Genomic DNA, 25185 nt, shown 5'->3' on the forward strand with positions numbered 1-25185 from the left:
ATTTTGCACGCAGTCCCGCAGCGTCACCAGGGCCGCGCTCACTTCGGGCAAACTGCAGCACAATTTTTCCTCAAACCTGCTCAGCTGGTGCAGGAGCCCCACAATTCTCAGGGCATGTGTTTCTGATCGCCCGAGGCTCAGGAAATCCGCAGGATGTTAATACCAGGATTTCTCCAGCATTGGATCTTTCATGGATTTACATGCTGTGAATATTTCCCATCGCCTGACTACAGGAAATATTGACAGCATGTCAATCCTTGAAAGATACCAACGCTGGAGAAATGTTGTTACAGGTAACAAACTACTGCCTTATTACGTGCAGAGCTCAGACCTTAAGCCGCCATCTTTGTCGGTGCACCACCTACTGAAGGCTCTGACATTTTTGATGGTGGCTCCGTTTGAGCCCATGCATTCCTGTTCCTTGAGGCTGTTGTCACTGTTTGTGAGTAGCAGGCATTGTGTTGCAAGCCCCCATTCCAGTGTTTTATTTTTTCTTTAGAGTAAAAGGTTCCCTTAAGGTGAGATCTGGCTTTCTCTTGAAAATTGTTTGAGTTCCACCTCTCTCAATCCATAGATTTACCGTTCTTCTACCCTCCACCTCACCCCTATAAGTAGGAGGAACGGTTCCACCGTTTAGATCCTAAAAAAGCCTTGAGCTTTGACGTCGCTAGGACATTGGAGTTCTGAAAATCTGACCAGCTGTTCATGGCCCATTCTTTGTCTCGCAAGGGTCTACCCGTAGCAAAACAAGACTTTTTCGCGATGGATTATCCTTTGCATCGCGGAGTGCTACCAATCTGCTGATAAAGGGCTTCCTTCCGAAAACAGAGCACACTCCATAAGAGGAGTTTCGGCTTCTACAGCTTTACAGAGGGGAGTCTCCATTATGGACATTTGTCATTGCCATAAGTTGCGCAGGGCACCCAGGTAGGTTTTTGGTTGGCTATGCTGTTGTAAGGGGGCAGGTAAGCGCGCACAGCAGGAAGCTAAACAAGAATGAAGAAATTGGCAAGGTAATTCAGAACGACGGAACAGGAAGAAAGGATGGATCTCGGTGGTGAACAAAAAGAGATGGGAACAATGCAGTGGACAAACAATGAGGAATCCCACTAGGGGTGTATACACAGGTTGGACTAGAGACTGCCCACAGATGTAAGGGAAGCTCAATGCCTCTGTGTAAGTTACTTTTATAGGCACCACTCCTTGCAGGCCTATAGAAAGGGGAAGCAGGAGGGGCTTCTGTGTCTTGTTAGGGCACAAACAAGGAGTGTACTTGCATGAGACAAGCCGGTATGGGTCCAGCCGGAACCTGCAGCGGACGCAAAACACTTACATTTAATTCACTATAGGCTACAAGTAAAACAAGACAAGGGAAGGGGCAGGGATTGCCTGCTGGGAACCCCAGTAGACAAACTTTGAACAAAGGAATAACAGAAACACAAGTGAGGACAAGAACAGTACCATAAATAACTAGGCACAACTACGCAGTCAAGTAAGCAAGGTTCAGAAGGGGAAAGGAAAGTAGAAAATAATCTATTTGCAATACTACAGGAGACTGGAACTGCAGACCGGTAATCAGGAACTGTAAATCTGGACTGGAATAACGAGGGCAGGACCTAAGACCGATAACAGGGAAACTGGATCTCTGAAGTGGGAAAACGGGTAAAATAGAAGACAGATTACAAGGAAACTGTAGCTCTGAAGTGGGATAACAAGGGCTGGACAGAAGGCAGATAAACAAGGAAACTTAGGACTGGAACTTGGAAGCAAAAGCCAGGAAACACAGACTGAAGGAAAGGAAGAAAGAACAGCAGGCAGGGAGCCAGATAATGGGAGGTAGAGAGCAAGGGGCTGCAGACAGGGAACAATGACTGCAACAGAGGAGCTGTGCTGCAATGCAGGAAGCTCAGAAGAGCAGGGCAGAAGGCAGAGGGGAGTAGCAAGCTGCAAGGCAGGGAGCCCAGAGGAGCAGGACAGAAGGCAGAAGAGAGTAGCAGGCTGCAAGGCAGAGAGGCCAGTGGAGCAGAAGGCAGAGGAGAGTAGCAGGCTAAAAGCCAGGGAGCTCAGAGGAGCTGGGCAGAAGGAAGAGGAGAGTAGGAGGTTGCAAGGCAGGGAGACCAGAGGAGCAGGGCAGAAGGCAGAGGAGAGTGACAGGGCTGCCGGACAGGGAGCACCAGGCAATGGAACAGGAGCAGGATCTGACAACAGGAATGTTGTGGCTCAAGGCAAGAAGGGCTGGGACAGAACTCAATGCAAGAGACCTGTGCACCTGCAGGCAGCTGCTTAACCCCTTAACTGCCATGGGTCTCGTCCCCCCAACCCCTGTGCCAGGGACTTTTTTGGGTGATTTCGGTGTGTCGCCATTCAATCCTTTGTAACTTTTTTGTTACATGAGATATCTCTGCCAAATTTGGCCCCTTTTTTCCTAGTTTGCTGTAGGGGGGTGAGCGAAAATAACCAAAAAGGGAGAAAGTTTTTTTTTTTCAGAAAATGCCAATAAAATTATGTACAAAGAAGCCTGTGTTTTTTTTCCTTGTAAGTGCTGGAAACAAATGGTTTGCATTTTGAAATGGTTATCAGCCGTTTTGTGAGAGGTAGGTGATTTTGGCCTGTTTTCCAATATGACATGAGTGGACGGAATAGAAGAGAAGGGTAGGAAAGCTGAATGGGAAGACGGAAAGGCATACATTTCTGAAAAGTAGACGACATTCGAATTTTAGGAAGGGGTGATTTGCGCAGGTGAGGCAACAACTATGTAGGGAAAAATACCATAATTTGGGGAAACATCAGGAAAATGACAGAAAAAAAGATGTGGTGGACATTTTTGGCCCGGTAAGGCAATGGCTTCTGTGAATTTTGAGAAAATCAATGCTCTGCTACATTCCCCCGACTCTTCCAGTTAGGAAAACACACATTAGTAATGTTTCACAAAACAAGCAATACCACAAGCCAAAACCTGAGCCATGGTACATAGGATTTTTATGCTTGAGGCCTAAACAGATGTACTTAGCATGTATAAATAAGGAAAACAAATGTGGTGAGGAAGGGCAAGCATACATTTTTTTGAAAGAGCACAGGCAGACCTTTTGAAGGATAGGTGACTTGTGCAGGTTACAAAAGTGTATAGTGCCTAAAGCAGTGACTAAATGTAGGACACGTTTGGGAAATTAAGGGGTTGTGTGACGAAGGGCAGCCGCAAATGTGTCAAAACGTTATGAAAACCATGCAAACACAACAAATGTCATACCTTCCCGCGTTCCCACTGGTGTCCCAACGAAAACGGTACCTCATATATGTGGGTGCACCTACCTGGGCGCAAAGGGAAAAGGCTAAACCACTGGTAACCCCAAGACTTTTGGCAGAGTAGATTTTGAGAAATGTTGCTCTTGTGGACATCCTACACATTTGGTCCTAGGATGTCGAATCCACAAAGGAAAACCGGGAAACCCATGCATTTCCGAAAAGAGAACACCCATGGAAATCCACAGAGGTGTGACTTGCGCGAATCGGGCCAGAATTTATTACCCTCAACCCCCGGCAAAGTACAAAATTTGCCAAAGAAATCAAATTTTTCTGCAATTTCACTCTGCCCACCCACCGAAACACGCCGCCAACACCACATGTCCTACCTTCCTGCGTTCCCACAGGTGTCCCGACGAAAACGGTACCTCATATGTGTGGGTTAACATACCTGTGCGCCAAGGGAAAAGGCTAAACCACTGGTAACCCCAAGTCTTTTGGCAGAGCAAATTTTGAGGGATTTTGCTCATGTGCACAACCTACAGATTTGGGCCTAGGGTGTCGAAGCCACCAAGGAAAATGAGGAACCCCATGCATTTCCGAAAAGAAGACACCCGTGGGAATCCACAGAGGTCTGCCTTGCGTGAATCACCCCAGAATGTATTAGCCACAAGCCCCGGCAAAGTCGGAAATTTGGGGGGAAAACCTCGATTTTCTGACATTTCCCACCGCCAACAGACCAACACACGCCACCAACATCATATGGCCTACCTTCCCGCATTCCCTCAGATGTCCCAATGAGAGACAGACCTTGTATGCGTGGGTGTCGTCACCTGGGTGAGAATGGGTAAATCATTCGTACAATAAGTGCTCTAGGATTACAAGAATCACTGTGTAGCACCCACTGCAATCCTGTTTCTCCTCTTGAAGCCCATCCACGTGCACCTTTGCACACACTACTCATACATACAGTTCATAATGCAGTCAGACAGGCAGGGTGGGGTTTAGCACAATGAAAAGTCCTTGTGAGCAGTGAAGCCACGCCAAGGCACCCACCATTTCACTGGCCATTCATACACCTTTCATGTCTGCAGTCTGTTGGGCATCCATTTTAGCAGTTGCACCGCTACCAAATCACTTGCGCCACAGCAACCATATCTGCACACTTACAGCATGTGGACATCTGCTCACAAAGCAACCGTGCCTCTAGCGATATCTTTTGCACCATTTTCCAGTTCTTGCATATCAACTGTGTCTGGATTCAAATGTCGTGTGGCACCAACTGTATCTGCACAAGTGGACATCTGCACACATTATAACTGTGTCTCAAGGCAATAGCTTTTACACATTTTCCAGGAGTTGCATAGCAACTGTGTCTGCATTCAAATGTCATGTGGCTCCAACCATATCTGCACACTGATAGCAAGTGGACATTGGCTCACTTGGCTACCTGGCATACAGGTTATTTCTTTCATACCAGCTTCGAGTACGCCCATAGCAAGTATGCCTGCATTCACCGTTCATGTTAAAACATTTATATGTGCAACCTTACCCACACTAAACACACACCCTCTAACATGCTAATCATTTCCGCTGAGCTAGGAAAGTGCATTCACAGAAATGACATCTGCATGTACTACGTAGCTTTACCTCACTCAAACACCAATGTATCCAAGTAATTCCTACAGAAGACATTTCAGTCACACCACACATAACATTAGTTCAGATAAAACAACAAAGAAGGCAGGGTGGTACGAGGTACGCAAGACACCGCCGCCATATAGCTGGCGTCCAAGTACCACTTTCATGACACTTGGACATCAAGGGAGGGAGCTGAAGTGGCATGTACTTTTTTCGATAGACACCCCTTGAGTGGAGGGAACCGGAATGGTTTTCCCGTTTTCTCAACACCCCTCGAGTAGAGGGAGCGTGTCTGGCGTTTCTTTGCATGGCAAGAATCGCACTCCTTTCCAATCTACGCCTGAAGCGGAGGGAGCTTCACTGACGTTTTTTTCTAAGGCAGGCCTTAAGTGGAGGGAGCTGGAGTGACATTCCTTTCCAAGATACGCCTGAAGTGGAAGGATCCTTAATTGCGTTCCTTTGCAAGTCGCACCTCGCGCAGAGGGCACTAGACTGACCTTTCATTCTAAGGCAGGCCTCAAGTGAAAGGTACCGGAGTGGTGTGCCTTTTCAAGGCAGGCCTCAAGTGGCAGGAGCAGGACTTGCATTGCTTGCCAAAGTACGCCAAAGGGGAGTTAACCACAGTGGAGTTCCTTTCTTGTGCCAGGCACGCCTCGAGTGGAGGGAGCTGTAGTGAATTTTCTTTCGCAGGCACACGTCTAATGGAAGGAGCCTGAATCACGTTCCTTTGCAAGTCACGCCTCGAGCTGAGGGAGCTAGACTGACATTTATTTCAAAGGCAGGCCTCAACTGAAAGGTACGGGAGTGGTTTACCTTTCCAAGGCTGGACTCAAGTGGAGGGAGCAGGACTAGCAATGCTCGTGAAGGGACGCTAAATAAAGTGAAGTGAGTTGAAATGCTGTTGCATTTTTATTGAAGGTACACCTGCACTGCAGGGAGCAGGAGTGGCATTTCTTTGTAAGGCATGCACACATTCAGAGCCTATGGGTCCTTTTCAAGGAATGATGGGCATTCCTGGAAATCAATCGATCTCCCAATACTTTTCCTTTGTATGATACAAAAGGAAAACTGGCTGTAGGCAGAGGGCTGGCTTGGAAGGGCATTGGGGACAGTACACCCAAGTATCCCTCCTCATTCCTTGTTTTGTACACACCTTACATTTTCTGTAAGGTTGTGTCTTTATGGATGTGGCAGGAACATAATCAGTAAAGTGTCGATCTTTCAATCTGGCCACATTTTCTACCTCTGGAAAGGAGGGAGTTTGTACATGGACCATAGTCAGAGATTGTACAACTTCTTTTTCAAAGTTTAGAAACGAAAGGTTGTTTTGTGGAGCAGCTGCACGGTACACCACATAAGCATTGTGCGTAGCTACATGCATAATGTGTATAACCAACGTTTTGTACCACATGTGCGACTTGCGTTCAGCATGGTATGGCTGAAGCACTTTGTCTGCTTTATCTACTCCACCCATGCACTTGTTGTAGTCCAGAATGCAGTTGGGCTTCCGCACTGCTGAGCCTGTCCGCGCACAGTGACTAGTGAAGTACTTTCATCATGAATAGTACTTAGCATGTGTACATCCCTTCGGTCGCTGAATTTTACTGCCAACAGTTCGTCCCGCCGCAATACATACATGCTCCCTTGTCCAACTTCTTAAACACAAGTTGTCTGGGGAAGCCTTTGCGGTTACTGTGGATTGTACCGCATGCCAGTTTGCCCACATTGTACAATTCCTCGAGTGGAATTCCTGTGTAGAAATTGTCCACATACAATTGGTGACCCTTGTGGAGAATGGTGTAAGAAGATCCCAAACAATCCTCTTGCTTGTCCCTAATTGGGCTCGGCAGCACAGAGGGTTTAGGGTGGAGTCTTTTTCAGTATAGACTCTCATGCTGTAGGCATACCCAGTGGTACTTTCGCACAACATGTACACCTTGATCCCGTATGGTGCTCTCATGTTCGGAAGGAACTGCTTGAACACTAGCCGACCTTTGAACAACATCAATGATTCATCAATGGATATGTTCTGGCTAGGAACATACACCTCTGCAAATCACAGAGTAAAGTGCTTCAAAAATGGCTGAAGTCTGAATAGCCTATCACAATTTGGGTCTGTTCTGGGTAATGCTGCTGAGTTGTCATTGAATTGCAAGATACGTTGCAGTGCTTTAAAGCGATTTCTACTCATTGTTCTCCAGCATGGGATCTGGCATGGATTCACATGCTCATGAATATTCCCTGTCGTCAGGCTGGGAATCCTCGGTAAAGAAAAAATCAGTATCAGTTTCGTTTCTGATCTGTCTTTCGTAGTAGTAACCAATCACTGATCTCTGAGTCATACTGACCACAGCCAATGACTGCCCTCTACCTAAGCCCCGCCTCTGGCAGCCATCTTCAGATTTTTACCGCACGTTCAAGTGTTGGGAGTCCTCGTGCTTATCTCTCGAGGTTTACTGCATGTTTCGCGCTTTTTTCAGGTGAATATTCACATTTTTTCGGTTAATCGAGCCTGAAGCTCCACCGTTTCTACTCCCGTTAACGGCAATCCGTTGCGGGATTTTCCTACGCCCCTCAAGGGTGAAGATTTCGTCGAATCAACTTCTTGGAGGATTCCAGAAGATTCGCGGCCTACTTCGAGATGGCCCAGGATGCTAGTTCGTCACCCGGTCCCAAGCTGTTTCGCAGCTGCCCTGGATGCGGGCTGCAGAATGTGTTTAAGGAAGACGAACATTCGCAATGCCTCTACTGTCTTCATGGGGACAAGACTCATGTAGAGAAGGACTGCCAGTTCTGCAAGAACTTGTCGGAGCGGACCATGAGGGACCGTCGATCCCGTCTCGCAAGCTGGTTGGAGAAGGGCTCGACGGGTGAGAAGAAGAAGAAAGGGTCCGAGCGGGCTTCTAAGTCCTGTGCGGGCGCCCCGGCGACGGGAGCCCAACACCAGGCCAAGCGCCGCGAGTCCGCTGGCTCCGGGAGCGCCGAAAGGTCAGGCTCTTCAGTTGCCAGGCAGGGCGCACTTTCCCCGGCACCGTCAACCACGAGCCAACGCTCCGGTTCGGGGAAGAGGAAGTCCGAGACCCCGGGTAAGCTTCGGAAGAAGCCCCGTCCGATCTCGGAAGAGGGGGAGCGAGGCGTCGCCCCTTCCCCGAAGGAGAGGGCCCGGGACGCACCTAAGGTGGTCAAGGCCCCTACCCAGCAGGCGAAGGCCTCTATCGAGGCTATCGCGGCAACTCTGGCCAAGCCGGCAGAGACACCGCCAGCGGAGACCGCCTCCGGGACTAGAGTTTCCCTGCCGCCAAGGAGGGAATCCTCTTTTCAACCCATCGTCGTGGCCGCCATGGTGGAAGAAGCGAGGGGGGGCACTGTGCCCTCCTCAAGCTAGGAGTCAGCCTCAGAGGAGGAACTGACCGAGCCCGTGAGGAACCTCGAACAATTCGAGAAGGTTCGATCCCGTCAGGAAGTTCCTCGGGAGATAACCGAGGAAGACGACGATGGTGAGGAAGAGCGACCTTCCCTTCCGGCTCAGCCGGATCCTAGGCCTCAGGATGGCTCGGCGGCCATTTTGTCGGCCATCCAGTCCTTATGCTCTGAGATAAGGACGAGATTCCCACGGCCCAGGCCGGAGGACCCGCAACCGGGCCCGTCGGGTAGTCCTCAGAACAAACGACGGAGGACCCAACCCTCTCCTCCGCTCGCCCCCGTAAGGCCTGCAGTTTCCTCCTCATCCTCCCACGAGTCGGGAGATGACAGTGCGTTGGGCTCGACGACGGGTTCTGAGGGCGACGACGATGGAACGGGACTCGCCGCCTGACGAGATTGGCTCATTCCACGCCATGATCGCCAGGGCGTCCGAATTGTTCCAGCTCTGCCCAGAGGAGCAGAGAAAGGAAGGTTTCCTCTATCAGTACCGGGAGGCCAAGAGGAAGACGGTCATCGCAGTGCCCCTAATCGATGACATCTGGGAGGAGGGCCTGTCGGTTCTCAAGAACCCCTCCACGGCACCAGCCAAACAGGACCGGTACGAGAAGAAGTACCGGGTCCCCGAAACCGCTCCCCTGTGCCCAGCCAACGCCAGACTCGGTCGTCTCGGCGGCGGCGAAGAAGAAAGAGGTGGGGTCAGGAGCCTCGACGTCGAATTCCCCGCCGGACGGCGAGGGAAATAAGTTGGACGCCATGGGGCGGCGGGTCATTTCGTCGTCGGCGGCGACGACGATCAAAGCGGCCAACGCCCTGGCGATCATGGCCCGTTACGACAGGAAGCTCTGGTTTAAGCTGGGCCCCATATTGGACTTCCTGCCGGACGACAGGAGGTCTGAGGCCCTGAAAATACTGCAAGAGGGCGAGGTGGCGTCGGACCACGCCATAACGGTGGCAACTGATATTGCCGATACTGGGTTCCGCCAGCTGGGCAACGGTGTTTGCCTACGACGACGGGGTTGGCTCCGGGCGACCGACTTCCGTCAGGACGTCCAGACCAGGGTGTTGGACATGCCGTTCGACGGCAGCAACTTGTTCGGGAAGGCGGTGGACGAATCCCTCCAAGCCATAAAAACGGAGACGGCCCGCGCTCTAGGAGCCTTTCAACAGCGACGGCCCTTTCGGAGCTCCGGAGGCAGACAGGGTGCCTCTAAGGGATCCAGCGGTGGTTCGTCGTCCTACCGCCAGGCGGCACGCTCCTCGTCTCAGGAGGCCTACAGGGGTCGCGGCAAGCACGGAGCGCCTCGCCGCCGTCGGCAAGGTGGCCAGGGCAGCAAGACCACCACCTCCAAGCAGGACTGAACCGGCCGTGGTCTCGGGCCCCCACCGAAACACCCCGGTGGGAGGCCGGCTGACGAACTTCGTCGGCGCGTGAAAGTCCATCTCCACCGACCGTTGGGTGCTGGATACCCTGGCAAGAGGACCCTCTATCGAATTCCTGAAGAAGTGCCCTCACGTTCCACCTGTAGCCAGGAAGGAGAATCACGTCCCGCAACTGCTGTTGGAAGTACGGGCGATGCTCAGAAAAGGCGCCATAGAGCTTGTCCCGATGAGGCTCTGGGGTATATTCAAGGTACTTCCTCGTCAGGAAAAAGACGGGCGGCTGGCGCCCTATCCTGGACCTTCGGCGTCTGAACAAATACATCAGATCACAGAAGTTCAGGATGGTCACCCTCCAGCACGTACTGGGACAGCTGGAGGAAGGCGACTTTCTATCGTCGCTGGACCTGGAGGATGCTTACTTCCACGTTCCCATCCTCAAAAGTCACCGAAATTTCCTCAGGTTCGTCGTCCAGGGACGGCACTACCAATTCAGAGCACTGCCGTTCGGTCTGAAGTCGGCCCCCATGGTCTTTACCAAGTGCCTAGCACCAGTGGCGGTGCGGCTGCGCCTGCAGGGGATTCACGTCTACCCCTACCTGGACGACTGGCTCATCCGCTCAAGAACGAAGGAACTCGCCGTCGAACACACTGCGAGGACCGTCCAGCTACTCACAGACCTGGGATTCGCCATAAACTACCCAAAGTCCCACCTGGTGGCGTCGCAGGTGGCCCTGTTTCTGGGAGCAAAGCTCGATACAGTGAGGCGCCTGGCGGCCCCGTCGGAAGAGCGGACGAACACCATTCTAGGCAAAGTCCAGCGCCTGCTTGCCACGGACGTGGCCAGGGTGAGGTCCATCAAGTCCCTCCTGGGGATGATGTCCTCTTGCATCTACCTGGTGTGCCTCTGCAGACTACGGATGCGCCCTCTTCAAGAATTTCTCGACGCCCATTGGATGCAGGCGATGGGCACCTTCGGAGACAGGGTCCCCCTCAACGAGGTGTTCCGGCGAGCGATTCAGTGGTGGGGCGTTCGAGCGCACCTCACGGCGGGCAAGGACTTTCAGACACCAGCGTACCAGGAGACGGTGACGACAGACGCCTCCCTGGAAGGTTGGGGCGCCCACACCGGAGATCTCCACGCAAGAGGCCTCTGGCTCCCGGAGGAGAGGCTCCTGCACATCAACGTCCTGGAACTCCGAGCCGTGTTCTGGGCTCTCAAATCGTTCCTCCCGTCGCTCAAGGGCAAGGTGGTGCGGATCTTCACGGACAACACCACGACAATGTTCTACATACGGAAGCAGGGAGGCACCAGATCCCCAGCCCTATCCCAGAAGGCACAGGATCTGTGGCACTGGGCGGTCGCCCAGGGGATGTTCCTGGTTCCCTTCCACCTGGCAGGAGAAAGCAACACCATCGCCGACTCGCTCAGCAGGGAGCTGCGCGCGTGTCACGAGTGGGAACTGCGACAGGATCAGGTGGACCAACACTTCCAACGATGGGGCAAACCCCAAATCGACCTGTTCGCAACAGCGACAAACTCGAAGTGCAAGAGGTTCGCCAGCAGGTTTCCACAGCCGAGAAGAATGGGCGACGCGTTCTCGTTCCCCTGGGACGGCCTATACCTGTATGCATTCCCTCCGTTGCCGTTGCTGCTTCGACTCATCAGCCAGCTCAAGAGGTCCCGGTGCAGGATGATCCTCGTCGCACCGGCGTGGCCGAGGCAGATCTGGTTCCCGGACCTTCTGGACTTGTCAACGTCCCCTACCATCAAGCTGTCGGCGGATGCGGACCTTCTCTCCAGTGAAGGAGGCGCCATCTTCCACCACGACCCGGCGTCGCTGAACCTGCAGGCTTGGCTCCTGCAGCGCTAGAGTTTGGAGGCTACAATATACCGGCCGATTGCAGAGAGGTTCTTGCAAAGGCCAGGGCGTCCTCGACTCTCAAATGCTACGGTCATAAGTGGAAGAGCTTCTCTGTCTGGTGCCGAGCACAGAAGATCAACCCCCTACGGATTACGGCCCCTCAAGTGCTGCCGTACCTGCTATCGCTGGCAAAGGCTGGGCTAGCCCATGCCTCCATTAAGATTCATCTGGCGGCGATCTCCAGATATACCAGAACCACAGGACGGACGTCCCTGTGGTCCTATCGACTGGTAAAAGAGTTTATGAAAGGACTGTTCCGGTCGTTCCCGCCGGTGAAGGCCCCGGCCCCGGCGTGGGAACTTAACGTGGTGCTCACCAGGCTCATGGGGCCCCCATTCGAGCCGATGCACTCCGCACCGATGAAGTTTGTGTCGTGGAAGACTGCGTTCCTGGTGACCATTATCTCAGCACGACGAGTGGGAGAGATCCAGGCCCTATCCTGCAAACCACCGTACTTGACTTTCCATGACTCGAGGGTGGTGCTTAGGACGCACCCCTCCTTTATGCCCAAGGTGCCGTCGGACTTCCATCTTAACGAGCCCTTGGTGTTACCTGTTTTCTTCCCGTCTCCTTTGTTGCCGGCCGAGAGGACTTTGCACTCGCTGGATGTGGCTAGAGCGCTGAAGTTCTACGTGGACTGCACAAAGAGTTTCCGGAGGACATCACAGCTGTTCGTGAACTTTGGACCTCTGAATCAAGGGAAGGCTCTCTCGAAGTCTTCTATTTCCAGATGGCTCTCCGGTTGCATCATGCACTGTCACCGGTTGGCTAACCGACCGCTGCCAGGCCGTCCGAGAGCCCATTCGACCAGAGTAATCGCTGCTACTACGGCGTTCTTATCTGGTGTGCCCCTGCTGGACATCTGCAGGGCTGCTACGTAGAGGTCGACTCACACCTTCACGAAATTCTACTGCGTCGATCGGGATTCCAGGGAGGAGTCCAGGGTCGGCCAAGCAGTGCTGCGCAATCTGTTCGCCTAAGGTGAGCCTGGTGAGGAGGTAAGAATTGCTTAATGTTGAGTTTGATGTAATGCTTAATGTTGAGCCTTTGCCACCTCCCGCGGTTGTGCATGTGTGTACTGCTATGTATTCTTTATTCATGAGCATGTGAATCCATGCCAGACCCCATGCTGGAGAAGGAACAAGTTACTTACCTGTAACTGTTGTTCTCCAGCATGGGTCTGGCATGGATTCACATGTGAACCCTCCCGCCTACCCCTCTGCAGCTCTTCACTTGGTCATACTGCCACTTCACGTGCTACCAAATCTGAAGATGGCTGCCAGAGGCGGGGCTTAGGTAGAGGGCAGTCATTGGCTGTGGTCAGTATGACTCAGAGATCAGTGATTGGTTACTACTACGAAAGACAGATCAGAAACGAAACTGATACTGATTTTTTCTTTACCGAGGATTCCCAGCCCGACGACGGGGAATATTCATGAGCATGTGAATCCATGCCAGACCCATGCTGGAGAACAACAGTTACACGTAAGTAACTTGTTCCTTGCTGGATAAAAAGGGGTTGAAAATACTGCTTCAGTAATGATAATGTGTTATTTATATAGTGCCTTTATGCTAAGCGCTTTATAGAGCACATATTTACATACAATTTCACCCAACCAAAATTGGTACTAATTTATCGACCTTGGAAGGGTGAAAGGCTGAGTTGGCCTTGCCGGGGTTCGAACCTATGACCTGCAGATCGCAGCAGCGAGTGCTCAACCCGCTGAGCTATCTTACCGGAGTAGACCAGTACATTTAGATAGACTGCTTTGGCGATATTCCCATGAGCCGAATGAGACCCCAACATTTTCTCATCTCAACATTGGTCGCTGGAACCCATGATTGTGCTTTGTAATGGGGTTTGAGAGTGGGACCCTGTGACCTCAAGAACTGTGCAGCGTACAAATTGGTTCGCTGAACCACACCTGCAATAAAGCCATCAACAAAAAGGTTGTAAAAGTCAGTATGCTGAAACCCATCTGTATTCACTAAGCACCCTGATATACCAGTGAAAGGGGGCACAACAGGCTGAACCATTGCTGGAGGCACCCACTGCGACTCATCAGCCATGTCAGGATCTGGCACATTACTTGCACATCCTGCTTGTCCCCTCACCGGTCGCCTCTGTGTGTTAAGTGTGGTAAAAGATACACATACTCTTTCATCCTCTTCGTCATCAGATGATGATGAGGAGCAGGAACTAGCATCAGTTGAAAACTCACTTCCCCAATCAACTTCTTGCTCCCCCTCAGAAGCACTGTTTCAGATTGCACATCCGGCTTTGTGGCTTGCTACGAGCTGGCATCCATCACTGAAGCGAAAGCCTCTACACCAGACATTGTTTGATGAGAAGCCATGACTACTGTTGCTATGGAACTTTTCACTGCCCAAAGAACAGATAGACTGAAACAATACGTATGTGTGCTTCTCAAAGTATGGAACCTAGTAGAGTAAGTGGTGGTCAATGCCACAGACCTACACCACACAACTAGGCCAAAATGTCCAGACTGTGCTCACAAGCTGTAGCAGCCCTCTGCAATATGATGTACTTCCAGCACGCTACAACAAACGGAGTACTGTTTTACAAACACTCACGTGAAATGCTAAGGACCAGCTCACTGCTTTCTTACAAGTCGGTAGACCGCTACAACATACCTGCACCTACAACAGACAACAAAAAATCTAAGCAAGATGTAATCTTCAGCTATACATTACACAAATACAAGTGTGGGTACGAGGATTGAACCCACAGTACCAATTCAGAGACAGCCAACGTGCGTTGCACCCTCCCCTCCTTGGGGTGCTGGTGGATGGGAAATGGAAGTGAGAAGCAGCCACGTAATGTATCAGTGATTGGGTGAGTTGAAAAGGCAGAGGGGATCAAGATGCAGACAGTGGAGATAAGGAAAGTACATGGCAGGGCCTTCCAGACAAATGCTGGCATACTTTTGACAAAACCCCCTGCTCATTCACATAAGGTAATGTATGCAATGAAAATGTCCATGCCTCTTTTTGAAAGGTGCATCCCGTCTCAGTGAAACATCAGTTCACCTTTGATGAAGCCATGGTGAATTGTCCGAATTCTATCATTGCCCTTTGTCAGTCTTGCCAGCTCGACATTCAGTTTCCTCACCAAGGAGTTGATGGCCCTTTCCTTCCCTGGAGTTCTCCAATCCCTCCTGGGAATCATCTGGGACCAGGCCACCACAGTGTTTGGAAACTTCTGTGATATCCTTTCCAGTTCCGCCATCAATAGCTCCTGTACCCCTTTCCGTCCCTTAGACGCCAAATCCTTTTCTCCCAGGTGCACCACTATAAGGAAGGGGAGGGGGCATCTCCATTTGCCTGGGTATCGCTAATGGCTCCTCTGAGCTGCTGAAGGCGCGTTCACCCAACACCATACCAGTGGACCGAGAGAGCATCCCTCTGAGACATAGATGTGGTTGGCCATCTGAAATGACCTGCAGCCCTTTGGATGAATGAGTGCCCAATAATCCACACAACCCTCATCAGGAAATGGAAATATGAAAATCCCCCATGATTATGGCCACACATACAGTTTATCAATTAGCACAACTACTGATTCTGCACATCTCTTACAACAATCCCAGACGCACACTTCCCCCAATCTCACATGCACTTCACATGTCAGAGAACAGTACATCAATACGTAATTGGCTCATACTTTTCTGGGAAAGAAGTGAAGGACACACTGTCACCTTGTGCCAATGGCACATTTGTGCTGGCACAATTGTAAGCAGTGAAGGTTTCTGTTCCTCTGGCCCACCAATTGTATTGCATGGTGGTAAGTTGTCTAGCACGTACTGCACCGTGATACTTTGGCAGGGTGACTATTCTGACAAAATGAACTCCACAGTATGCTCTCTGGATATAGGCACCCTGACAGAATGTGCGCCAATCATCACAAATGGGTACAATTTTGGACAGTGTCATTGAGAGAGCTTCGGCCAAAGCTCCATGACCAATGGTGAACTTGGGGGCAATCGACCAACAAGGCAGGGAGGTGCCCAAGGTCTCGCATCAACCCGACCATCAAAGACCTCTGGCTGGCCAGAGCTACAGCTTTCCCCTCCAGGAAGCTATGGGGACCCTGCCGTGGCTCCCTGCAACCACTGCTGAACTTGGGCTACGAAAGACCCACATGGGAGACGGGCGCCCAAGGCCAGCAACATCACCCCCGACAGTCCTAGGCCTCTGGCTGGCCTGCGTTACAGCTCTGCCCCATGCAAAAGGATGGAGACCCTGGTGGGGCTTACTTGAACCACTGCTGGACTTGAACGACATAAATGCTGACCGTTCCAATAAAAGGAAAGCGCTCCATACCAAGTCTGCATTGCATGCTCAGAAGAAATTAACATCTGCATTCCTAGCGCAAACATATTTTAAAAAGTGGTAGCAATTGTTTACTAATATATTTTTCCTACAAAGCAGCCACCTTCTGCTATTCTCGCCACACCAATCATTGCTCACATGACCTCCCCACTACCCGTTCCCACCCATACCACTGACACTACAGCCACAGTCACCATCCACCCACATTATAATGCATACTAACAAAAGGAAATCTTTTACTGTTTACATAATTTGGCGGAAGCTTTCAATTAGCCACAACTGCAAAGGAAACAAATAAGAATTACAATCTGTACTCAGCCCACCAATAATAAATCCACATTTTCAGGCTGCTATCTGCAAACTTTTCGATTCCTTCAACCAGATACATGGCACATCCAAGTCATCTACCACTACGGAAGGGTGTAGTGCAAACTGTGATAGCAAATTGGAATAAGACCAATGGGCATATGGAAACCCCCAGCTCTAAGTAAACATTGTGCAGATGGCATATTGGCAAACTGCCCTCCCAGGGGAACAGCACTGTTCAGCTGGTCTGGGGGGCAATTTGTAGCCTGCCCCTGCAAGTATGTCTGAGGCCACCACAATTCCTCCCCCAAGCACCCACTCCTGCTCACACCACCAACACTCCAGCCCCAGTTCCCATCCACCCGACTAACAATCTGCCCCCTGCGTAATATACAATGTTGAGAAAATGCAAATTCCATACTTGCATAACAAAGGAGAGGCTCGAACTGTACAAGACCTGTAAATGTAAAATACATATATTATCAGTGTCAGCCCAGCAAAAAGCAACCCACACTGCCATGCACCCATCATCAACTTCCACTACTGAGCACCTGGGGGGGGGGTACTCACAACATTAATTCCTTCACAGGAAGTAAGCATCACACCAATGTGCTGTGCCATTGCTAGGCGCTGATCCAGCGATCCACACACAGCAATGCACTTGCTTTCCTTGCAAAGCAGTCACCCCCCTTCCATTCATCATAATCGCTGGTGTCTAGTGCGCCCACCAAAACACCAACAGAAAAAGTGTTCTTCTTTTTCTTTTGTTTTGCCCCTTCGCCATGGGGGCAGATGGGCCTATCTGCACCCAGGATGGGCAAAACGCACTGCCCCATGCTTTGGGTGCCCTGTGTCAAGTTTTGTACTGGACCTCCCCACCCTCCCCAAATGGACTGGGGGCTATCTCAAGTAGCCCTCCATAGCGTCACATGGGTGCAGAAATCTGCCCCCAGGGAGAGCTGCATGAGATTCCTCTCCTCCATTTTCGGTGTGGGGAGCAGAGGGACACCATCCGTTTCATGACATGTTTGGCAACGTTTGTATGCAGTACCCTCTGGGAACACTACTAACAACTCTGACCACAGGTATAGGAAACCCAACCTTTGGTATAAGCTTGTACTGCACAGTTTGGTAGCGTGTTGAGCCGCCAGGCTTCTCTGTATTGGAGTTACACGGAGATTTACAGTTGCAGGTATTCAAATAAACTCTTACACCCAAGGTTTCTTGAATAAACAATTATTAATTTATCTATCAGTCAGTTAGACTAACCATGGGTCTGCAACCTTTGGCTCTCCAGATGTTTTGGACTACAACTTCCATCATCCTTAACCAGCATAGTCAATAGCCAGCCATCATGGGAATTGTAGTTTGAAACATTTGGAGAGCCACAGGTTGCAGACCCCTGGACTAAGCCTTCTTCAGAAGGGAGCAATATAAAAGTAACACTCAAATACACTTTGCTAGGGTGCTGCGGACATTAATCTATCACTTTTGCATTTAGAATCAGATAGTAATAAGTCAAAGGAAAGGATTCTTAGAACAACAAGAGACCACACATTTTCTTAAGCAGGCAAATACTTTTGGATACTCCAAGAAGAGTCATTCAGTACCCTAGGCTAAGCCAAAATCAATGGGCAAAAGTCTTATATAGGAGGAAGCACTCCTGATAGTTAAGTGGAAAAGTCTTTGCACAAGTTCTTAGGAGTCTTTGATGAAAAGAAGAATCAAATGTAGGGCCACAAGGTGATTAGATTTGTAGAAGATGAAAGCAACTCTACAGCAAGAGGTAAGTTCTCTTAGACTTTGAACAGTACCTTTAAAATGAAGAAAAGATGCAGCAGATGACTTCTGTTCCAGTGCAGCTCTGCAGATCTCACTGTTCCTGGGCCTCAGTCGTGGGGACAAGAGGGAGGACGTCGGGGGACTCCTGCACTGCACTGGGACGGTCAAAACTTGCAACCGCCAAACGTCACTTTCAGTGGCTGTTCAGTGTTTCAGCTCCTCACGTCTACTGCAAATAGCAACACTGCGGTTCCTGGTTGTCGAGATGGACTTTCCTTGCTTCTGGGGTCCCGCACTCTGTTGAGGGGCCTCAGGCCTCTGTCATTCATGCTTTCTGGGAGTCTGGAGGATCTTCCTGGAGATCTTGGCCATCTTAAAAGCAACACACACAACGTGGTGTTCCTCTCCCTAGCTGTACGGTTTCCAGCAGCAACTCTGTGGAAATTCAACCAGCTCCGCGATGGTTGTCCAGGTGACTTACTTTGGAGTTGATTGGTCCCACCAACTCAAGGGGAGAAGTCGTCCTTGTAGGGGCTTCTCTGTCGATACGAATTTGGAGTTTCAGCACAGCAGCAGGGCTTCACCGGCCAAACCAACGGTCCAGGAGTTGCAGCAGGTGTCCTTTTCAAGTTCTTCTTCGATCCTTCGTCCAGTGGTCAACTCTGCCTTTCAAGCCAAAAGACTCGCCTTTTATATAGTTCTCTCCTATTCCTTCCAGCCTCGCTGTCAGTCACCCAGCAGGGTGGCTGTCCTTGCCAGACAGTCAGCCGGCCAATCACCACAGAGTGCATTTGGGTCTCCTAGGAGACAAAGCACAGGGAGTTTGGGGCACCTCCCTCACTTCCTGCCTACCCCAGATACCCTGGAGCCCAGACACGGCTTCACTCGTGTATCCCACCAAAGGAAAAGCGAACAATGGGACCAAACCTGGTTTGGTGTGCAGAGTAAATCTCAAGAAGGAACTTTCCACAAAGAAATGGTGAAAAAAGAAGACCGAGACCATTTTGACAAAAAATTGCACCCTTGGATGCTTTACTGCAGCTGCGAACGCAGCCCGTGGTAAATGCACACCATAGTAGTTAAAAGGAAACCACTGCCACCAGCCATTCAGTGAGAAAAGGGTAACATAAAAATATTACATGAGAACCAAGACAAAGGGGATACTAGGTAACCCCTCCAGCACCCTATTGTAAGATAGTGTTTGCTGGGTCTAGAAAGTTACAATGGTAAGTAAAATCAATTTCACTTTACTGCTCTTGGAAACAGTAGTTTATCCAAGAGAAGATATTTAAACCTTTGGGAAATCTGAAAGACTTCACTGGGCCACTGCACTGAAGGTGCTGTGTGACCCAATGTAAAAGATGATCCCTATGGAGTTTGTCAGACTCCTTAACCAAAAGAAACAGTTCAAAATCACATTAAAATACATGAGGGAGTGGGAAAAAGGTGTTAGTCTCTCCAGGTTAAAGAAACCAAGTCCTCAAAATCCAGCAAAGTTGCTGAGGGTCTCTAAGTTGGAGGGAATTAGCACATTTCTGAGACTTCTCCCTAGCACATACTGGTGGTTTAGGGTACCCCCCATATCCCCCAAGGCGCAGGTATTTCTTGATCTTTTCTTTTTTTGTTTTGCCACTTAACTAGGGGCCAATGGGCACATTAGTGTGCCAATCTGCCCCCAGGGTGCCCAAAATGTACTGCCCCATTCTTTGGGGTGCCTGTCCCATGTTTTCTGGCTGCCCTCTACCCCTCACGCCAAATGGATGGGGCCATCTCAAATAGCCCTCTGTAGTGTCACATGGGGGCAGAAATCTGCCCCCAGGGTATTAGATCCCTCTCCATTTTGGGTTGGGGGGGAAGAGGAACACCCCGCTTTTCATGACATACATGACTGGTGGTTTAGGGTGCCCCGCCAGACACCCTTACAGACACAGGTATTTCTTGATCTTTTATTTTTTTGTTTGCCACCTACGTAGGGACAGATGGGCACATTAGTGCGCCAATCTGCCCCCAAGGGCGGGGGGGAGCAAACCTATGGCCCCATCCTTTGGGGGGCCTGCCCATACTTTTCTAGTGGCCCTCTCCCCCCGACCCCAAATGGATGGGGTGGGCATCTCATGTAGTCCTCCCTGGGGACAGATGCCCCTTCCTAGGGGCAGAAATCTGCCCCAGGGAGAGCTACATGAAGTGCCCCCACATCCACTTGGGGTGGGGGGAGGGCCACCCCCCTTTCAAAATAAAATTCACCTGGTGGTCTAGTGCCCCCCCACCCTCCTAAAACCACCCATTTGTTATTTTTATTTAATTTGTTTGGGCCCTTCCCTAGGGCAGATGGGCCCAAACGTGCAGCCCCATGCATTGGGGGCCTGCGGGGGTGGAGAGGGCCGCTTACATAGTAAGCAGCCCCCTCACGCTCCCCACATCACAAACACATTCATGCTCATCCAGTGGCATTGCTGGCCGTGGATCGAGCGCTCTGCGCCCGATCCGCGACCAGCAATGCCTCAAAAAAGGTGACGTTGGAAAGGGGAGAGTCTCCCCTTTCCAACGACACCTCCCTCGATCTCAACGGCTCCATAAAGCCGGAGATTGAGGGAGAAGGGCCTGAAGGGCCTGAAACTGAAAGAAATCCAACCCCCGGGCCGTGAGGAGGAACCTCCCCCTCACATAGCCCGGGGTTGGATTTCTGTTTTGTGCGATCCCTGCCTTGCAGGGATCGCACAAAACGGAATGCCAAAAAAGGACAAGCTATCTCGTCCTTGGCACTACAAACATAATGTTAAGGACGAGATACCTCGTCCTTGGAATTTAAGAGGTTAAATACTGCCTTTCCCTGTGCTGAAGTAGGCTAATTAGCAGCACCTGGAGCATCACACCTGAAGGTAATCGGCCTCCTCCCTCTCTGGTCCTGGGAAGGTGAAAGTAGCACTGATCTTTAGGGCTTCTGGGGATTGTGGTTCCAACAATGATGCATAAGAATAACCAGGAAATGAGAACTGCTGCAAGGTGCATTATAGGAATTGAAGACCATGTTTTCAGAAATACCGATTTCGGAAAGGAAATGTCAAATAATGATTTAGGGGCTTCTCTGAAGATGTCAGAAAACACCCACGGGTCTGAAGACGCGCCACCCAGAGGCAGAGATGCAGAAGCATTACAGTCGTGCTGCCACATGGTCATCCTTGCACACATTTACCAGTCACTATTGTCTGGACGTTGCCCGCGTGGCAGATGCACGTTTTGGTAAGGCAGTGCTGCAAAATCTGCTACTCCGACACTTTCTGCCCACCTCTGTCATCCTAACTGCTCGGGAGTTTATCAGACTAGGAGTCTGTGGGAGAAAAGCAATCAATTGAAGGGGACATTACTTAACGTCATGATCTTTCTTCGGATTCTTCTCCCACAGTTTCCTTGTCACCCCACCCATCCATCCCTGCTCAGAAAGTTATGGCTTTGCGCTTCTGTCCAAGCAAAGAGATGCCTCGTGATGGGTCTGAGGTGACTGCTTCTATCTGGCTAGCTGCATGTTTTTTACAAAAAAAATGTTCTTTCCATTTACTGATTTGACAGGGTTTCACCCCTTTGGGATGTTTCCTATTCCGTTTTTTACAGGCTTATTAGCCTTGCCTCCCATCATTTTCCTCTGCTGCGTTCAAGCACGGGAAAAAGTGGGGAACTGAGGTATGGGGCGTAGTGATGTGGTATATATATGACACCTGACGTCACGTCCGGAGCTGATAATCGCGCACTGAGCAAGATGGATCGAACGCCAAGTCGTGTCCACCCTGTCGGAAAAGTTTGAGCAGCAGAGCTGGATGAGGATATCTATCAGATGAGGAATCTGCAGGAGAAGAATCCATAGAAAGATCATTACAGCCATTAATTTCTCCTCCTGATGGACATTCCTCCCACGGATTCCTCACATTCACAACTCTTCCCTCCCTACCCCCCCACCCCCAGCCCCCATCTGCTGCTCTGTGGTCCCTCAGCATCAGAGTGCTAGGGAAAAAGGGATTAACTGAGGTTGCAGGGTGTGGTGCATCTGTAAATACTGACCACAATATCATGTCTGGCGAAGCCGATATGGAACTGCGCTGTGTCGCCTGGGTTTCCGAAGAGCAGCTGGCGTTGGGAGATGGATATCAGAGATGAGGAATCTGTCGGAGGAACCGCCATCACAAAGAAAATTACAGAAAGGTAAGTAACTTGTTCATTCTCGACCTTTAACATCTGTATATTGCTTTGTTGAGTTTTAGGTAAAAACTTTCTTTGGTATGTTGGTTTAAAAGCATCAAAGACATTCTTAAAGGTAAGAACATTTATGAGAAACCATTTTGTGATATGCATTGCCATGTTGGAAATAGATTGTATCTATTTTGGATAACGAAGAGGCAAGTGAAGTAAATGATTTAAATCAAACTTAAAATAGATTGCTTAATAATGTGTAACTATCACTTTATATGAAATACCCTTTTTGATTATGTTCTGGAATAAAAATAAACTGGTTCAGACACCATTATTGTAAATTATAATGTGAAAATTGAAATTTCCTCCCAACTGTTGCACTCTTTTTTTGTGACATTGTGCATTAATTTTAAAGGCAGTGACTCTTTTCCATAGTGTGATTACAGATTAATATTTTGGGCGCCATGAGTAGTCTTTGGAATAAATGTTACTATTAAAAGTATATTACTTGTTTCTTTATTGACAGTGAGGAATCCATACACGGGCCACAAATATCTATGTGGAGCATTGCAAGCTAGCATTGTCTTGTTGGAGTGGGTCGAACCAATGCAGAAGTTTATGTTAATTAAGGTAAGGCTGTAGCAGTCCTACTTGCATGGAATATTTGAAAGATCACTAATATAAATGAGACTTATTTCCCCAGATAGTTTCTTTGGGAGAAGTGAGTTTGATATCTTTTTTACCTTTCTGTAAGCAAACAGATCTGGAATCTTTAAATGATACACTGTCACATGTGCAAATATTTCAAATGATCTCAGTAGGTAAACCATATTTCAACAGGATATGCCTTCTGACTATAATCTGTTTCTATAGTACTCTTTTTCTATTTGGTGATATTCTCTCTAAAAAACATTTATTTATTTGTGCATTTGTAAATTTTGTTTCAAAGCGCAACATATACCAGCTTACTTGCAAAATCTCATTTGAGTCCGTGGCTCTCATTTGGTGTCACTAGCATTTGCTAAACTTTTCTGATATTTTCTATCAGGAATGACCAAGGTTGTCGCTCTCACTGTTTCAAATGAATTCCTCCCACAGATTCCTCATTTATGATATTCTATTAGAAGCAAAGCTGATCTTTGGTAGCTTTTCCACCACCAGGGGCGCAGCGTGGCTCTACGTCATCCCCATCTGACACCTCTGTGCACCCTGTATCGGACATGAGGTTGGGGCCTGTTTATATTGAGGCTCAGCCAATGACTTGCCTTATTACTTTTTTCTGTGCACTCTGTATGCTTTTGGGAACATGCTACTTTGTTCGAAACACTTTTCAACAACCTGCCCAAACCCGCCAAATACTCTGGCTTCAACCTGACGCCCAAAGGATATGTTTATACCGTCTCGGAGAGGATCAAAACAACTTCGGCGATGGGTCGTGTCAATCCATGTACCATAAGGCCCGTTGGGAGCGGATGGCAAATCCTTTAACCTATTTTCACAAGGAAAAAGGTGGATCAATGCACTCTTGATCAAGGACCTGGCTCTGCCTTTGGGCATCCTGACCTCGTTGCTGGCACTAAACACTGCTTCAGTGTGGTATAGCACCAGTTGCACCCATGCAGCCTTCGAATATGCTCCTCTCCCCTTACAACCCTTTCTGTCGAAGATGAGTCGGATCTACTATCAAGAAGGGGGCCCTTTGGATGGAACCGCTGCGCCAGGGAGAGGAAAGAGTCTCCCCCACAGGAGTTCTTTGGAGATGCTAAGGACTTAGTGGAACTAGCCACAGATCTCCTGGAAGCCAGTGGCCTGGATACTTCCCCAGAGCTGATCATTCTTCCAGCCCAGACTCTTGGCGATGCCTCATGCATCTTCAACATTTGATGGGAAAGGTGGTTGGCACCTTAGGACTGTCCAGACCTAAAGTTCAGTACGAACTCATGGACCACCTGGATATAGCGCCAAGAAAGAAAAACTGTTAGCTTTCCATGTGGCAGTTAATGCCCTACTACCAGAAGTATGGGAGAAGCCTGCCTCAATCCCTGCTGTTGATAGGGAGCCAGCACATAAACCTTGTCCAGCCCCCTCTGACCCAGCTTTTATTTTTCCACACATGCCCCCCCATACCTATGAGAGCTTGATGGTGCAAGCCCCTACCACTTCCTGTGGACCTTCACTTTCACTTCCCTACCCCCAGACAGGGAAAGTAACAAACTGGATGCATGGGTGAAGAACGTTTTTGCTTTGGGCGGTCTTGCACTCAGGGTGATTAATGCTAGTGCTGGCTCCGCGCTTCTATGTCTCTCGGACTAGGGACATCAAGAAGGATGACGAGATTCATGTGCCTTACGCTGGTGGCTGCAATAAAACAGGCACTGTCAAAGTGGATCACTATTTGCATCTCAGAATGCTATGATCTGGCTGGGAAAGATGTGTCTGAGGGCCTCAAAGTTCATTATATCAGGGGACTGGTCGCCACCTGTGCCCTGCAGCAAAATGAAAGAGGTGATGACTGGAAGGTTTAGAATGAACCTTAACCTTTGGCATTGCTCTGGGCAACCCACTAAAACATCGTTCTTCGCCTGCCAAGTCATTACAAAAGGGGAAAGACATATGCAAATCAGTATGGTCCCACCCCGAAAGGGGTCCTGCAGACATGAGTCCCAGTTCTGGACATTTGCCAGGCAGCTATGTTGGCCTCCCTGCACACATTTGCCAAACACTACTTTCAGTGGATTGCTATTCTCCTGCAGATTTCTCATCTTGATAGATATCCATCATCCAGCTCTGCTGCTTAGAAACTTTTCGGCAGGGGGCGTAGTTGACCTCGACTCTGCTGTCGATCCGTCTTGTCCATCTCTCAATCGTCTGCTATGGAAGTGATGTCAGGCGTAGTATATATATATATATATAGCACGCCACTACGCCCCATACTTCAGTTACTTCTTTCCGTGCA

At 49.7% G+C, this 25185-nt stretch overlaps 1 protein-coding gene across 4 annotated transcripts in view; it reads left to right on the top strand.

Annotated features, from left to right (window-relative positions):
- Positions 1-25185, top strand: part of MAP4K3 (mitogen-activated protein kinase kinase kinase kinase 3) — a 2398077-nt gene that overhangs the window by 2041969 nt on the left and 330923 nt on the right. For all 4 annotated transcript variants that reach the window (XM_069606874.1, XM_069606875.1, XM_069606876.1 and 1 more), the window contains one exon: positions 22756-22859. In XM_069606874.1, the coding sequence (XP_069462975.1) occupies positions 22756-22859 (104 nt within the window). The remainder of the gene's footprint in view (positions 1-22755; positions 22860-25185) is intronic.

The sequence above is a fragment of the Ambystoma mexicanum genome, chromosome 4p, assembly GCF_040938575.1.
Source record: "Ambystoma mexicanum isolate Mex_15411 chromosome 4p, UKY_AmexF1_1, whole genome shotgun sequence".
In the NCBI taxonomy this organism is placed as follows: domain Eukaryota; kingdom Metazoa; phylum Chordata; class Amphibia; order Caudata; family Ambystomatidae; genus Ambystoma; species Ambystoma mexicanum.